The sequence below is a fragment of the Oryctolagus cuniculus genome, chromosome 12 (assembly GCF_051225735.1).
Source record: "Oryctolagus cuniculus isolate XC-2025 breed Fujian yellow rabbit chromosome 12, ASM5122573v1, whole genome shotgun sequence".
Lineage (NCBI taxonomy): Eukaryota > Metazoa > Chordata > Mammalia > Lagomorpha > Leporidae > Oryctolagus > Oryctolagus cuniculus.
Genome location: NC_142878.1, coordinates 83,384,482 through 83,401,701, shown reverse-complemented (window position 1 = coordinate 83,401,701; position 17,220 = coordinate 83,384,482). Strand labels below are relative to the sequence as shown.

The 17,220-nt window shown below is 52.0% G+C and overlaps 1 protein-coding gene across 2 annotated transcripts in view; it reads left to right on the top strand.

Moving 5' to 3' along the window:
- Nucleotides 1-12,688, top strand: part of ANXA2 (annexin A2) — a 48,759-nt gene extending 36,071 nt beyond the window's left edge. Inside the window, exons 5-13 of one of the 2 annotated variants that reach the window (XM_051821925.3) lie at nucleotides 911-1,024; nucleotides 4,036-4,126; nucleotides 5,589-5,668; nucleotides 7,349-7,408; nucleotides 9,117-9,210; nucleotides 9,790-9,885; nucleotides 10,320-10,378; nucleotides 11,215-11,337; nucleotides 12,337-12,688. In XM_051821925.3, coding sequence (XP_051677885.1) covers nucleotides 911-1,024; nucleotides 4,036-4,126; nucleotides 5,589-5,668; nucleotides 7,349-7,408; nucleotides 9,117-9,210; nucleotides 9,790-9,885; nucleotides 10,320-10,378; nucleotides 11,215-11,337; nucleotides 12,337-12,396 — 777 coding nt within the window. In that variant the 3' untranslated portion in view covers nucleotides 12,397-12,688. Of the gene's footprint in view, nucleotides 1-910; nucleotides 1,025-1,218; nucleotides 1,468-4,035; nucleotides 4,127-5,588; nucleotides 5,669-7,348; nucleotides 7,409-9,116; nucleotides 9,211-9,789; nucleotides 9,886-10,319; nucleotides 10,379-11,214; nucleotides 11,338-12,336 lie in introns of those variants that run through there. The other variant, XM_089310497.1, reaches the window with a different exon arrangement.
- Nucleotides 12,689-17,220: the final 4,532 nt, after the last annotated feature.

The following is a 17,220-nucleotide window of genomic DNA, read 5'->3' as shown; positions in this document are numbered from 1 at the left end:
GAGCCGTGTCACTTTTACCATTCTACTCTGAGTGATTCGAGAAGATTCTCTCTGAAGCCAGCTGCAAATCACCCCTTCCAGCTTGCTGCTATCTCGAGTAGCTGAATACAGCAGGTGCCAGGGGTGCTGTTGGAAAGCAGGGGAGAAAGGGAGAAGGGAGAGAGGCAGAGGGGATAGGTGAGAAGAAAGAAGAGAGTAATTGTAATGGGAGAGGAAGCGCGTTGATTTGGGGTAATGGGTTCTAGCTCAGACCTCTAAAGTCAAGTCTTTTCTGTTCATGGGACGGTGGAACCCTTAAGAAATGACATGCAGCAGGGGTGTCAAGGGGGCTGTTTGGAGAGGAGGGGGCTGTAGTTCCCTTTCTCCCCATCAATACCATTCTAATTCGGTGTGGACAGATGTTTTCTTAGTATTATTAGATGAAGTCTTTTGCGTAGGAAAGCTTCCTAGCCCTTCTTCCAGTCATGTCAGGGCCTCTGGTTCCTTCTGGACACTTGGTGGAGTCACCCCCAGAACAGCTGCAGGACATCAGCAGGCCACAGGGACTCTCTGCGTTCCAGCCACCTTAGCCTTGCCAGGGGCCTTGACCCCTGGAAAGAGCCCTGCCTTCATGGGTGGCTACTGTTCTCAAGTGTGTTACAAAGTGCCCTGGTGCTGTTTGCCAGCCCAGCGTCCTTTTCATGATTGCGGGAGAAGGTACTGTGAGCTTAGATGGTAAGGGACTTTGTCAGGACAAAGCCAGACCTCTGGCTCCGAGGGAGGAAGTGCCTTGGAAGGACTTCAACCCAAGGCCCAGGAGTGATCTAAGGCTCACGGGCTGCTTGGACAAACAGATCCCTCTCTTGGTTGCGGGCGAGTTTTAAGGGGAGTGTGACTTACCACTTTCCCTGCAATTGCCTGTCTCCCGAAGGAGCTGCCAGCCGCCCTGAAGTCAGCCTTGTCGGGCCATCTGGAAACGGTGATCTTAGGCCTGTTGAAGACACCTGCTCAGTATGACGCTTCGGAGCTGAAGGCCTCCATGAAGGTAAACACGTGTGCGCCGTCCTCTCTGGCAGATCTGCCGTTAATACTGGTGAATTGCAGCTCTGAGTGTAATTAGGTGATTGTCAGTTTTGTTGAGTTCTCATTTGGAGCCATTTTTTTTTTTTGAATGAACTGAAGCTCTAAGTTTCAGGATTTGTACCAAAAATATTTCAATTACTTTTTTTGAAACTAAAGAAATTTCATGATGCTGAGAAGTCAGTTACCAGCTGCTACTACTCGGCACCTGGGCAATTGGAATACCATTTGGGAAAACGACTTCCTTGATTACACTTCCTCCATGAAAGACGTGTTGTGATATTAAGGAAAAGAAAAACTCAGCTTTTGTTAAGTGAAGCTTGCAAATTCTGCCCATGGTGCGTCTTCCTCTGACCTTCCCCTTGTCGTCCCATTGTTCGCTCCAGAGGTAGGCAGAATCAGAACACGGTAAGTGCACACCAGGGGCGACTTCAGAATGTGAGCAACACCTGTATTTAGTTCAATGTCTTGTTACTTGTATTACATTACTCCCCCCACCCCAAGTTATTTTGAATGTGAGATTTTAGGTGAAACGGCATAGGAGATTCTAGGTTGCAAACCAAATTAGATATACGGAAGACATCACGTATGATATTCTGCTAAATCGATGCACAAACATAAATGTAGATTCCGGTGAGAGCAGACCAGCTCTGCGCAGCATGGCTGCAGTTTCGGTGATCCGAGGCTGCCCTCTGCTGATGTAACTGGGGAAAAGCCTCCATGGCAGGGGGGCGGCCATATTTGTGATTTTTTTTTTTTAATTCGAAGCCCGAGTGCGCTGTCTTCAGATTATGAACAGACCCCGCTGGAAGCCTGGCCCCAGAGCTAACGTCACATCCCGGCGGCCAGCCTTTGCCCAGGGAGCACCCGGAGAGTGTGGCCGCTTCACAGTCACTGAGCCAAGGGGCCGGAACTTGGTAGCTCAGGGCTGCTGGAAGATGCGTTGTTCCATCTCCCTGCTCCTCAGCTCCTCGGCTCAGCCCAGGCCGGGCTCAGTGTATCTGAGCAGACTTGCTCTAAGTTTCCCTGGGAGGCCCTAGCGAGAAGGAAGGCGTGATTCAGGATAAAATGTCAACAGCATTTAACGATGCTGCTTGATAAGGAGAGCATTCCTCGGGAAAATGAGCGGCCGAACCGGCCGGTCTCGGCATCCGTCAACGCTTCCGATTTTGTCAGGGATCCACTGAGTTGTGATTCCTGTGCTTTGGTGTCTGTTACTTGGCGTTGGTGACTTGAAACCCTCACAGATTGGAGCTGTTCCTCACTGTTGTCATCCATGTACCAGGGCCCGCTGCAAGGTGTTTTAACTGCTGAATCTTTGGCCTGGTGCCAGCCCTTCCATTAGCCATCACGGCTGAGTACCCTTCTGAAACCCATAAAGCTTGAAGTGACATTAATTGAACTAAAAAACCAAATCAAACCAAAAAAAAAAAAAAAAAAAAACCCACAACAATCTGTTTTGACTTCTGGCGATACCAGTGGCAATATCTACCGTATGTTACAGTAGAAGTTACCCTTGTGGTAGGAATTGTGGGCAGCCTGTGTGCAAAGCTTGGGCCAAGGTTTGGAGATTGCCAAGGTCACCTTCCACTGCAGAGATAAAAGACAGTGTTCGAAACCTCAGGTATTAGCAGTGGTATGTCAGTGATGGAAGGAAGCAACTCTTAAAAATCTTCCCAGGTCTGTCCTGTATGTGTCCAGGGTCAGGGGCTTGCATTTCTTCCTAGGCACAGGTTGTCTGCAGGCTTCTTGAAACTCCAGTCTCAACTGCCCCTTCCTAAAAATACTCAAACAGCCCTTTTGCTATTTTGTGACATCTGTTTAGAATGATGTGTGGACCTCTTACTATCGAGGGAAGCAAGTTCGGCCTCGTGGGGATCTCTACAAATTCTGATTAAAAACTCTGGAAGAAGGGCCAGAGGCTCCAAGATGAGATTAAGAGTAAAACTCAAAATTAGCCATTAACCTGAGGCTTAGCTCATATTACACAAGCCATTTTTGAGGGGCATATAAACCCTAATAAGTTTAATTAATACCTGACACACTTTTCATGTGGAGAAGTAAGTTTCTTATTGTATTAACACCTTATAATTGATTTACATTTTAAACAGTTGTAATTCTACTCAGTTCAAAGTGTTATTTCCATATTCGAAAGACAAGTCTTAGAGAATCCTGATTATTAAATCTTGACTTTGATCATGAAGCTAGCTTTGAAATACATGTTTCATTGAGTTCTTTCAAGCTATCTGGCACGCTCTAAAGTGTGTGTATTAAATTTGAATACATCGCCCATCAACTTCTTACTCCCTAATAAAGTGTTGGTGTCTAGATTTATTTGGCATTTCATTATTTCCTTTTGCTTCCCTAAAATGCCCATAGAGTGCATAATCATCAAGCAAAAATAGGAGCACAAGAATGAAATTTTTAACAGTCACCCAATTTTACATTTCAAAGAAGTGAAGCTAAAATTTTTATCTCCACTGTACCTCTCCCTGCTACGCAGACTTACTCTTGATCTAATGATACTGGGAGCAACCGACAACATCAATTTTCAATATCCCTTTATTTTAAATTAGTGGGATGAATTGTTTTATGAAAAAAAATTGTTTCCAGCTCTTTAAAAAGTGGGTGGCTGTTACAGAAATTGAGAAATCAAGAGGAAGAGGCGGTTACTCTGAACCACTGTGGACACTGTGGCGTGTTCTGTCTCTGGCATCCACTGTTTGCTTTTTGAAAACATAGTTGAGCTTAGACATGCCACTTACACCATCTTGCAGTCAGGCGAGACATTTTTTTTGTCAAGGAGTAGGAGACACTGTAGAAGCAGAAGACACAGGAGATATATCGACAACAGTGCAGAGAGGAGAAAGCTGTCCAATCCAAACCAGGCTTGCAGTTGACCTGATGGAGAGCAGAGCCGTAGGTTAATGGTGCAGAAGGCCTTTCCTCCTAATGTTTGTGCTTCCGGCTTCACAGGGGCTAGGAACTGATGAGGACTCCCTCATTGAGATCATCTGCTCGAGGACCAACCAGGAGCTGCAGGAAATTAACAGAGTTTACAAGGAAAGTGAGTAGCCCCGTTTCTGTGGCTCCACCATGGCTGCCTTGCTTAGTGCCTGGATGATGGATGTGCACGCCAAGGTTGGCCATGCCTCTCCTCCACCTCCTTATTGTCTGTGTTTAAAAAATATACATTTACTCATTTGCTTCAGAGGCAGACAGACCTCCCATGTGCTGGTTCACTCCCCAAATGCCCACAGTGGCCCAGGTTGGGCCAGGGCAAAGCTGAGCACCAGGAACTCAATCCAGGTCTCCTCTGTGGGTGGCAGGGACTCAACTACTTGAGCCACACCTCGTGGCTCCCAGGGTGCACGTTAGCAGGACACTGGAAATGGAAGTGGAGCCGAGACTCAAACCCGTGCACTCCAACGTGGGATTCAGGAGTTCCAACCTGGCACTTACCCACTAGGCAAAGCGTGTTCCATTAGCATTTTTGCAAAAGGGTGGAAAGGCGGGAAAGAAGAAAAAAAAAACCTATTTCTAAAACAATATTTAATGGGAAGGAGAAAGTCTTCTAGATAGATTCTACCTGCTGGGGGCTCTTTAGTTTCTGCTTCTGAGGTTCCCAACCGCGGACTGAAGAATTATTGCAAGACACCTGTGGACTCTGCACCCAGCCGTGTGGAAGGCTGGGGGTAAAATAAGTCACGCAGCTGACATTGCTACTGCATCTCGATGTAGATGCTGTGTGAAGTAGTGACCTGTTGGGGCCGGCGCTGTGGCGTGATAATCTAAGCTTCTGCTTGCCGCGCCGGCATCCCATATTGGCACCAGTTCGTGTCCCGGCTGCTCCTCTTCCCATCCAGCTCTCTGTTTATGGCCTTGGGAAGCAGTGGAAGATGGCCCAACTGCTTGGGTCCATGCACCTACATGGGAGACCTGGAAATAGCTCCTGGCTTCAGATCAGCTCAGCTCTGGCTATTGGTGGCCATTTAAGGAGTGAACCAGTATATGGAAGATCTCTCTGTCTCTCCCTCTGTCTATCTGTGAATCTGCCTCTGAAGTAAATATAAAAATCTTAAAAAAAAAGATGAACTATAAATTCATCCAGAAGTATTACTAATTCTTACTTGTTTTTGTCATTGTGCTTTTTTTCAATTAGTGCACAATGACAAAAAAGCACAAGGGTGTGTGTGTGTGTGTGTGTGTGTAGAGATTTCTAGATTTTGTGATATTCAGAATAAGTGTTTGCAGTCAAGCAGTTGGGAACCAGTATTTTTCCTCTGAAAGAGCCGCTGACTGCAGATGAGCCCGAGGATCCCTGGGTTGACCCGGCCCCGTCTGTCCCTGGTCCCTGATGAGAACAGGCTCCGATCTCACCCGGAGGAGGCACTCTCCATCGGGGATGCTTCTGTGCTGACGTGGCTGTCTCTGCTTTTCAGTGTCTTAGTGGGCAGGGGGGAAGCTGGGTGGGTGGGTAGCTGGGTGTGTGGACAGGAAACGTAAAACCGGCTGTGTTGTTTCCCTAGTGTACAAGACCGACCTGGAGAAGGACATTGTCTCTGACACATCGGGCGACTTCCGCAAGCTGATGGTGGCCCTTGCAAAGGTGGGCTTCTCTGGTTCTTTCTTTGCCCTTGCTTCCTCCCAAGGCAAGTCACATACCTCGTTTTATCCTTGGGAGCGAATTAACTAAATCCCTGGTGCCTGAATCCGGAATTCAGCTGCATTTCTGATGCTGGGTTTGCACTGTCACTGCAGAGTTGTCAGTTTTGGATAATAGGATTTCTTATCCTGCAAAACCACAAGGACAAGTGGACTTGGGGAGCCAGAGGAGGAATGGGCGGCTCCCAAGCTCTGGCCTGGATTTATGGAGCAGCCGTCCCCATGTGATTAAGGGAAGGTCACCTTGCCCCTGTGGCCACACAGCAGAAAGTGAGCCTCTTTTCTTTTTTAAGATTTATTTATTTTATTTGAAAAGCAGAGAGAGAGAGACAAAGAGAGAGAGAGAGAGAGATCTTTCATCTGCTGGTTCAATCCTCAAAGCTGGGACTGGGTCAGACTGAAGCCAAGAGCCAGGAGCTTCCTACTGGTCTCTGACATAGGTACAGGGACCCAAGCACTTGGGTTATCTTCTACTGCTTTCCCAAGCGCGTCAGCAGGGATTGGATCAGAAGTGGAACAGCTAGGATCCGAACTGGTGCCCATATGGGATGCTGGCGCTGCAGGTGGTGGCTTTACCCACTATACCACAGCACCAGTGCCCTCTTTATTTTATTTTTTAAAGATTTATTTATTAATTTGAAAGAGTTACAGAGAGGTGGAAAGAGAGAAAGAGAGAGAGAGAGAGAGATATCTTTCATCTACTGGTTCACTCCCTAAGTGGCCACAATGGCCAGGCTGAAGCCAGGAGCCAGGAGCTTCATCTGGGTCTCCCACGTGGGTGCAGGGCCCGAGCTGCTTTTTCCAGGCCATTAGCAAGGAGCTGGATCGGAAGTGGAGTACCCAGGATACAAACCGGCACCCATATGGGATGCTGGTATTCCATGCAGTGGCTTTACCTGCTGTGTCACAATGCCGGCCCCCATGGAAGTGACGCCTTTGTCTTCCACCTGCCCTTAAGAGAGATTTTGCTTGCGCAGCCCTTTGTCTGGAGCGGGGGTCTTGTTGAAACCACTTTCTTGCTTCTATGCCCCCGATCAAAGTCCATTTCTCCAGCACCAAGTCCCAGCTCCCAGCTGCCTTTACCCAGCACCTCCCTCCCTTCTTCCTCTCTCCCAGAATTCTCTCAGACTCCGCCCTGACCCACCCTGCCCTGAGAGCTGTCCTTGTGCAGGAAGGCTTTGGCCCCCTCCTCTCCACCAGCCTCCTCCAACTCCGTGTTCTGGTTCAGTAGTCCCAGGCTTCGCCATTCGGCCTCTGAGAGGGTGCTCCCTCCTGTGGCTTGTGTGTGTTCTCACTGTCCAGGCTCCAGCATTCTGTGGCCATTGCTTCCATGTTAATTTCTCCCTCTGGTATGAGCCCTGTGGGGAGTCAGGAGTGGGGGTTCTCTCCATTGCCTCGCCCAGGACTGTGTACCAAGGAGAGGAGTCTGACGCTGGTGAGGCCAGGCCCTGTCACTGCCTCCGGTCTTTGAGCTCTCAGCCCTGCGTGGACCTGAGAGTGAAGAAGAACTTTAAGCAGCTGTTTGCTCAGGAAGGGAGCCGTCGCTCCTGGGGGTTGGGAAGTAAACATTTTCAGTTTTAAGATGAAGCAATGGAGTTGATGTTTGAATTGTGTTCCCCTGTAGGGGAGGAGAGCAGAGGATGGCTCTGTCATTGATTATGAACTGATCGACCAAGATGCCCGGGTAAGTGCCCTGCTGCTCGGTTTGAGCTGCTGGTTTTCAGTGAATCTCTGGGCGGGTGTGGTGTGTGTGTGTCTGTACAGGAATCCACTGCTGGGAAACAAAACTGCAGCCGAGTGGCCTCAGACGTCACTCCTTCATTTTCTCTCAGTCTGCGTGGGTCAGGGACCAGGGACTAGCTCAGCCGGGTGGTTCTGGATCAGAGTTCCTGCTGAGGTTGCACGCAGAGCACTGGCCAGCGCTGCACCACCTGAGGGCTTGCCTGGATCAAGGAGATCTGCTTCCAAGGTGCGTCTGTGCACCTGTGTGCGGAAGACTCTAGAATCTCCCTCCATGGGTCTCTCTGGGGTTGCTTGAGTGTCTTTGCTCTATGACAAGTAGCTTTCCTTTGAGTGATCTGAGAGGTAAAGCCAGGAGGAAGCCGCGGGGTCTTCTGTGTCCTAATCCCAGGAATCACACACTATCACTTCTGTCCCATCCTATGTGTTAGAGTCACAGAGTCAGTCTATCCCACAGACCGTGGGAGGGGGCGTCGTCTCTACCTTTACAGGAAAGAATGCCTGACAGTGTGTGAGCCTATGAAACCCTCTCTCGTCTGAGGATGGGAGTTTCACTTCCGCGCGCCAGGAGCCGTGTTTATAGGAAGCTATTCCCTCACAGTGCCACGGGCCCCCTTCTGATTCCTTCCGGGATCCCTAACCTGACTCCCATGCCCTGACCAGCCTTTGCTCTGTCTGGAGGCACGAGTTCTGCGGGGCCTGCTTTGCTGGGCCCCTGGCTAGGCTTGCACAGGAGCAGAGCGAGCACGTGGGGAAGCACAGGGGCGGCAGGGCCAGGACAGCCTCCCTTCTGCTCTGCTTTGTGGCGGTGGGGCAGGCCGCCGAGGCCTGTCCTTGTGTTTGGGGCTGGGTAGAACTGCTGCCACCTCCACTGCCACCTTCACCGTGAGCGATTTTTTGGGCCGATCCAGGCTGCTGGGAGCCAACTTAACCAGAGGGCCAACAAGTGACTCCATGCAGATCCTAAGTGCTGTAGAAAAAAAAAAAAAAAAAACACCAAGTTCGTTTTGGTTTTAAAATTGAACGTGTTTCACACAGCACTCTTAGCAGGAGGTAGCAACTGGTTTAAATAGAGTCCTGGAAACTGGGGTTTGCAACTCCCAGGTGGTGGGAAATTGCTGAAAGAGTGTGTGCCCTGCGTAAGCCTGTCTCCCTCTCATCCCTCCTGCCGTTCTAAGCATTCCTTGTGGTCCCTACATTTTCCAGAAACTGAAAGTGAGGTTGGCCTGGCTCCTTTTCCAGGGCTATCCTCTCCTGAGTCGCTACAAAGTGTGGGGTGTAGGTGGCTGACGCGTGGCTGTCTTCAGTAGATGACCTGTAGCTTGCCTGCCATGGAACACGCTGGAAGGGAGGTGACCTGATGTGCTCATGGGCCCTTGCCTGGCCCTCATCTCCCAGCCCTTCTTTTCGTGTTCAAGGAAGGAAATCTGTACAGCCCCGACCTTGTGAACAGTCTGCAGTGTCATGTTTTACAGTTTGTGCCCAAGGGACACTGCTGGTGACTAAGACTCTGCCTAAGTGGTCTGTTTCTGCCATGTGGTCAGTGCACCCAGCCTCTCCCATTCAGTGCTTTGAGTGTGCCATTCCGCGTGCCATCTCTATGACCTTGCTCCACCTCCCGTCATCAACCTCCCGGTGGGCTTTACTTGTAGGACCTCTATGATGCTGGAGTGAAGAGGAAAGGAACCGACGTCCCCAAGTGGATCAGCATCATGACCGAGCGCAGCGTGTGCCACCTCCAGAAAGGTGGGTGCCGTGCTGAGGAGGGCTCGTGCCGGGGCTCTTGGGAGGCCGGGGGTGGGTGTCTGTGTGGGGGCTCACGTCTGCCAGAGCATGGTTTGCCTCCCACCAGGCACTCCTATGGGCTCACCCATCTCACACCACCAAGTCCACTCATCCTCTCCTCCCATCTTGGGTCCTTCTCTACCCCGGGATTTTCCACGTTTGGTGCTTTAGCTTCCTGTCGCTTCTTGTTGGAGGGCCATTTCATGTTGCCATAGTTGTTGAAACAATAGACTTGGCTGGCTGCTCTGGGCTGGTTTATGTGGCTTCCAGAAGGAATTGGTTCTACCTAGGGGAGATGGAAATGGTCCAATTCTGTGGCCCCAGGCAACGCCCCTCATAAGGACATGTGCATGGTATGGCCGCTGTGATGTCAGCCGTGGTCTGCTGCGGCAACCTCTAAGCTCCTAGGCTGCTGTGATCATCCTCCTTTTTACTTTATTTCATCTAGTTATTTATATTACCCTGGGGCATAACCGTGGGGATGATCATGGACGACTCTGGCTTGTGACCGTGACATAACTGTTGATTACGGTTCCTCAGTGTTCGACAGGTACAAGAGCTACAGCCCTTATGACATGCTGGAGAGCATCAAGAAGGAAGTCAAAGGAGACCTGGAGAACGCTTTCCTGAACCTGGGTAAGTAGGGAGCCTCCCCGCCGGCCCCCGCCAGCACCATCCCTAGTACACGGGGCTGGTTCTCAAATCTTTCCTCATCTTCAGCGTATAAATTCAAGGACGTGAGACGCAGGAAGGGCTCAGTGGATGGAACAGATGGCTGCCAGGGAGGACGAAGAGAACAAGAGAAGGCGGGGCGGTGCGGGGGGGTGTTGGGGGGCTCACCCATGTCCTTGGGTTTCTGCAGTCCTCAGAGCCTCCATGGTTTGAGCAGGCAGGTCCTGACATGTGCCCCCTCGGCGGGCTCAGCGGTACCCGGGATACCTGGGACTCCCTGAGCTCTCCTATGTAGCAGCCCCTTTCCTTTGCACCCAGTCATGCCCGCTTGGTGCCATGCGGGCTGGACAAGTGGCTGTGGCCCAGAGTCCCCTGACCTGCCCCTCTTCTCTCCACAGTGCAGTGTATTCAGAACAAGCCCCTGTATTTTGCCGATCGGCTGTACGACTCCATGAAGGTAAGGACCGTGGGCTGACAGGGTCTGTGTGTCTACACTGGGCTTCACTGCTTCTGTGCCCCAAACTGCATCCCCTGGACTGGTGGCTGCTGGGAGACAGGAACACATTGCCCAACTCTGGCTGCCTTGGACAGGCAGGGAAGCCATGAGTCCCCCTGGGCCCTCTCTGCTGCCTGCATGTGTGTTGGGGTGCAGCTAGCAAACAAAGTGCTGCGGGAGGGACCTGGTGCTCCAAGGCAGCCCTGTCTGGTTCCTGTGCAGGTTTCCCAGCACTCTCCTCCTGCCCCGCAAATAGCCGAGGAAGGGGGTGACTGGCATGCCGGCACCCGCCATGCCGTGTGGCACATACTGTGAGACTTTGTCTCCGGTGGTGAGGGGAGGGAAACTTTTCTCTCCCAAGGGCCCTGTGGGAGAATTTTCCATCCCCTGGATCACTCCCTAAGTAGCTGCAACAGCCAGGGCTGGACCAAGCCAAAGCCAGGAGCCAGGAACTCCATCTGGGTTTCCGCCATGGGTGGCAGGGGCCCAAGTACTTGGGTCATCTCCTGCTGCCTTGCCAGGTCCTTCAGCAGGGAGCTGGAAGAGAAGCAGAGCAGCCAGGACTCGAACCAGTGCCCCATACATGGGACGCTGTGCTTGTTAAATCCTGCTGCGCCTGGAACGCCGAGGTGCTCCTGGTCTCCAGAAAGGAGTACTTTCACTGTTGTGTTTGCGGTCTCTCTCTCAGAGCACGACATCAAGAACCGTGCAGTCCCGGGCTCCAGAGAAACCTCCCGGGCTGTGTTTGTGGTGGTGTTGTCAGTGAGTTCACCCCGTGTCGTCCCTTGCACTTTCAGGGCAAGGGGACTCGCGACAAGGTCCTGATCAGAATCATGGTCTCCCGCAGTGAAGTGGACATGCTGAAGATCAGGTCGGAGTTCAAGAGGAAGTACGGCAAGTCCCTGTACTCCTACATCCAGGTGAGGCACCAGGTGCCGGGGTGCCCCGGCGGGTGGCCCGGGCAGAGGTTGGCAGAATCAGGATTTTCTGGCTTCTCCTTCCCTGAGGGGTGGAGCTGCTGGTCAGGAGAAGTCAGGGATTTATTTTGGAAGCACTGTTGATGACCTGCCCCAGGGCCTTGTAGAATCAGGCAAAAAAAAAATCTATCTCCTGCCTTTGTCATCCTGTCACCATCATCCTTGTTCATGATGATGATCGCCGACATCCTTAAGACTTAGAAGATTGGTCGTGACTTTGGCTCCGTGGTGCATGTGCTTGGTGCACAGCCCTCCGTGGCAAGCCTGACCGCCTGCGCTCTCATGTCCCCATCAGTTCAGGGTCTGTCCCTGCTGGTGGGACGGTGGGATGGGATGTTCCCATAGAAGGAGTGACTGTGTTTGCAGAGCGGGATTGCTTGGTCGGGGGAGGTTCAGACCGGCTCTGCAATCCGGGGTCTGTTCTGAAAGCCTTGGAAGTTTCCAAAGCCATGTCCATAGGTGCCATGGATGAGTCTGGAGGCGGAATGGGTATATCCCCAAGCTGTCAGGGGCAGGGCTAAACTGGAGGGACCAGCTGGGGTCTCAGGAGATGTTTCCTCACCTCCCCAGCTTATATCCACTTGACCTTGAGAATCCATGAAGCAAAGAATGAGGCAGGAAAGGTACCCTTGTCCTGTGTGGAAGAGAGAGGGCGAGGAGGAAAGGGGGGAGGTCTCAGGACCCCTGTGCAGGAAGAGCACTCCACCCCTCCACCTTCGCAGTGTGGTGGGGCTCAGATGCCTCCCTGGGGGATGGCTGGCCAGGCACCAGGCATTGGGCTTGGTCTCCAGGGCCCCTGTGCTGGGCCAGGACCTACAGACCCTCCCCTGTGCTGGCTGTGGGCCATGCTCCGCTGTATGTGGGGGATGCCCAGATATTTCTTTTTATTGCAGAGTTGGGTCTTTCACTTGATTTATTTTTTTTCTCTTTGGCCATTTGTAGCAAGACACCAAGGGTGACTACCAGAAAGCATTGCTGTACCTGTGTGGTGGAGACGACTGAAGCCCCCCGCAGGAGTGCCCACCAGCCGTGCCACACCTAATGCCTGCTAACAGTGCTAGAAAACCAGCTTGCAGCTAACAGACCCCGTGCCCGCCCCATGCAGGTGGGGCTGGTGCCGCCCCCAGCCCCAACCTTACTTTAGTTGCCTGAGCGTTGCCCGGCTCTGCCCTCTAGTCTCTCCTTTAAGCCAAAGAAAAGAACATTCCAAGGAGTTGGAAGTGAAGTCTGTGATGTGAAACACTTTGCCTTTTGGGCACTGTGTCAACAATAAATTGAATTTTTACTTTAAAAACCAGTATTGTGTTGGCCTTGCTTTCCATTGAGTTCTTTGAAAATCACTCTCCCAGGATCGTGTTGTTCAATGGGTAGGGCCGTCGCCAGGGGAAGAAAGTTCTGGAACGCAGCCAGCTGGTGCAGTGGGCACTATCCAGGGGAGGTTATTTAAATGCATTGAAATGAAGTTGAATTCAGAGTTCAGTCCTACAGTCCTGCTGTACTCATGTTTCAAATGCTAGTTAAGCCCCTGCGTGTGGGCCGTGTGGGTACAGAATGCTTCCAAGGCCATAGGAAGTTCTGTTGGGAGCACTGCACCCCCAGGGGATGGAGGGACTGTGGGGAAAGGAAGTCCCACGGCCGTCTCGACTGCTCGTGCTTCTACAGGTAAAGTAGGTGAAGCAACATCAGTGGCTGCTGCTTCTGTTGAGTAAATATTACAAATATCAGGGTACATCACTAGGCACATCCTGCCCCACCCTCAGGAACTCACCTTCAGGGCCAGTACTGTGGTACGGGGAGCCAAGCAGCCACATGCAACACCAGCATCCCATGTGGGCACTGATTCTAGTCCCAGCTGCTCTGCCTTTTTTTTTTTTTTAAAGATGTATCTTATTTATTTGAAAGAGTTACAGAGAGAGGTAGAGACAGAGAGAGAGAGGTCTTCCATCCGCTGGTTCACTCCCCAGATGGCCGCAACAGCCGGAGCTGAGCTGATCCGAAGCCAGGAGCCAGGAGCCTCTTGCAGGTCTGCCACTTGGGTGCAGGGGCCAACTTCCACTGCTATCCCAGGCCACAGCTGAGAGCTGGATCAGAAGAGGAACAGCTGGGACTATGGGATGCTGGCGCTTCAGGCCAGGACTTTAACCCGCTGCGCCACAGCACCCACAGTGCCACAGTACCAGCCCTTGCTCTGCTTCTAGTCCAGCTCTCTGCTTATGGCCTGGGAAATCAGTGGAAGATGGCCCAGTGCTTGGGCCCCTGCACCCATGTGGGAGACCTGGGTGGAGATCTGGGCACCTGGTTTTGGCCTGGCTCTACTCTGACCATTGCGGTCATTTGGGGGAGTAAACTAGTGGATGGAAGGTCTCTCTCTTTCTCTCCCCCTCTCTCTTCTCTGTCTCTCTCCCTTTAAAATAAACAAATAATTTTTAAAGTTTTTTTATTTGAAAGAGTTACATAGAGAAAGCAAGAGACAGAGAGCACTGCTTTCCCAGGTGTATTAGCAGGGAGTTGGATCAGAAATGGAGCAGCCAGGACTTGAACCGGTGTCCATATGGGATGCAGATGTTGTAGACAGTGGCTTAGCCTGCTACGCCGTAGCGCCAGCCCCCAATAAATAAATCTTAAAAAAAAAAAAAACCTCACTTTTGTATGAACTAGACTACTGTGTATTTTTTTAAAGATGTATTTATTTTATTTGTGAGGCAGAGTTACAGAGAGGCAGAGTAGAAAGAGAGAGGTCTTCCATCCACTGGTTCACTCTCCAAATGACCATAATGGCTGGAGCTGGGCTGATCCAAAGCCAGGAGCCAGGAGGTTCCTCTGGGTCTTCCATGTAGGTGCAGGGGCCCAAGGACTTGGGCCATCTTCTACTGCTTTCCCAGGCCACAGCAGAGAGCTGGATCTCGAACTGGCAGCCATATGGGATGCCGGCACTGCAGGTGGCGGCTTTACCCACTATGCCACAGTGCCAGTGCCTACCATGTTCATTATAAAAAATTATTTTTTAATTTTTATTTAATTTATTTTTTTTAATTTTTTGACAGGCAGAGTGGACAGTGAGAGAGAAAGAGACAGAGAGAAAGGTCTTCCTTTGCCGTTGGTTCACCCTCCAGTGGCCGCCGCAGCCGGCGCGCTGTGGCCGGCGCACTGCGCTGATCCGATGGCAGGAGCCAGGTACTTATCCTGGTCTCCCATGGGGTGCAGAGCCCAAGCACTTGGGCCATCCTCCACTGCACTCCTGGGCCATAGCAGAGAGCTGGCCTGGAAGAGGAGCAACCGGGACAGAATCTGGCGCCCCGACCGGGACTAGAACCTGGTGTGCCGGCGCCGCAAGGCAGAGGATTAGCCTAGTGAGCCGTGGCGCCGGCCCCATTATAAAAAATTTTATTTACTGAAGAGACAGAGAAGGGTGGGGGAGAGAGGGAAACAGACTAGAGAGCTCCCATCTGCTGGTTTACTCCCCAGATGTCTGCAGCAGCCGGTATGAGGTTGGCATTCTAACGTAGGACACAGGCATCTTTTAAGAACTGTTAACTTTGATCTACTTGCACAGTGCAGTGATAGAGAGAGGGATCTTCCACCTTCTTGTTCATTCCCCCACAGCCTGCAGCAGTCAGGACTGAGCTGGCCTGCAGCCAGGAACCCAGAACTCCACCTGAGTCTCCCGTGGGTGTGGCAAGGGCCCAAGCACTGGAGCAATCATCTGAGGCCTCGCAGGCACGTTAGCGGGATGCTGGGCGGGAAGTGGAGCAGCTGGGACTGGAAATTGCACTCCTAGACGGGCTGTGGGCATCCTAGCCCCTGTGGCCTGACACTCGCCCCAGGACAGAGGCCAGATACCTGCTCCCAGGCTGCAGCACTCTTGTATAAAGCGGATGGGACACAGATGGATTGGGAGCACAAAGAAAGTGATCGTCTTTGGGCAGGTCAGGATAGATGATGAGAGAAGGATGTATGTGAGCTGTGTCCCGTAACTGCAGCAGGACTCTGCTAGCTGGGAGGAGGCCCCATGGATTCCTGGGTTCTGATCATGTAACTGCACACACTTGAAAAGGCACAGGCAGCAACGGTCATGTTCCATTCCTGCTCCTCTCCCGTGGCTTTCCTTCAAACCACTGCTTTTTGGTCCATGCTTTCTCAGATGGTCCTGCACAGCAAGTGTGTGTGTGTGTGTGTGTGTGTGCGTGCGTGCGCGTGTGTCTTACCTGTGTTCACTGCTGCACAGGTGTCTTCCTAGGCCGCTAGCCCTGGACATGGTAGACTGTTTAAAAAAAAATTAGGGCCGGCGCCGCGGTTCACTAGGCTAATCCTCCACCTGCTGCGCTGGCACCCCAGGTTCTAGTCCCGGTTGGGGTGCCGGATTTTGTTTCAGTTGCTCCTATTCCAGTCCAGCTCTCTTCTGTGGCCCGGGAAGGCAGTGGAGGATGGCCCAAATGCTTGGGCCCTGCACCCACATGGGAGACCAGGAGGAAGTACCTGGCTCCTGGCTTCGGATCGGCGCAGCGCACCAGCTGTGGCGGCCATTTGGGAGGTGAACCAACGGAAGGAAGACCTTTCTCTCTGTCTATCTCTTCCACTGTTTAACTCTGCCTGTCAAAATAAATAAATAAATAAAAATTAAAAATGTATTTGCTTTTGTTTATCTGAGGGACAGAAAGAGACACAGGCAGAGAACTTCCATCCACTGGTTCCCTCCCCAGATGCATGCAACAGCCAGGGCTGGGCCAGGCCGAAGGCAGGAGCCCTGAATTCAATCCTGGTCTCCCACATGTGTGGCTGAGACCCAACGACTTGAGCCATGACTGCTGCCTCCCAAGGTGTGCATTAGCAGGAAGCTGGAGTCGGGGGTGGAACTGGGATGTGGTCCGGGCGCTCCAATATGGGCTGTGGGGCTCAGCCCTGGACACTTCTTATACCAGGGTGGCCCTCCGGCCAGGCGTGCACCAGGGCCGTTTGGATGTGTACAACGTCATTCACGGGCCATGCACAATCAGCAACATAAAAGACTGCTCTGGACACTTGGGACCTCAAGCCCCTCCTGCGGTTGGCTTGGCACAGCCAGACCACGTGATGTCCCTGGGCCTTGTATGGCCTGTGGGCTGGACACCCCCCACCCCTGCCCTAGGCAGTACGCAGAGCTGGCAGCAAGGGCAAGTTGATGATTCGCCGAACCCTTTCACCGCGTTTCCTCGGGGTCCGAAGCCACTTTGTCAGCCGCTAGTTCTTGCCACTTGGCTGGCACAGGGCAGATAGCTGCAGTCTGCAGTGCCTGGGTAGGCAGTGCAGGTAACTGACAATGGCAGCTTGGGCAGAAGCCTGCCTGTCCCGCTGTGTGAACCCCGTGAGAACAATACCCTGCTGATGAAGCCAGTGGCCTCTGGGGGCTGCCTGCTTTCCCGTGAGAACTGCTTGGCAAACCTCAAACGGAAATTTGGGTGGAGCACGACTCTTGGGTCACTAGTGGCCCCTAAGGAAGGTCTTTGAGATATTTTTTAAAAAGCAGGCGCTAAGCCATCACCTGCAATGCCAACACCCCATTTGAGTGCAGGTTTGAGTCCCAGCTGCTCTGCCTCCAATCCAGCTCCCTGCTAACGTGCCTGGGAAAGCAGCGGGAGATGGTCCAAGCACTTGGACCCCTGCCACTACATGGGAGACCCAGATGGAATGCCTGGCTCCTGGCTTCAGCCTGGCCTAGCCCTGGCTATTGTGGTTATTTGGGGAGTGAACCAGCAGATGGAAGATCTTTCTGTCTCTCTCTCCCTTTGCCCTTCAAATGAATAAAACAAATCTTTAAGGAAAACAGATGATGCAAAAAAGAAAGCATTT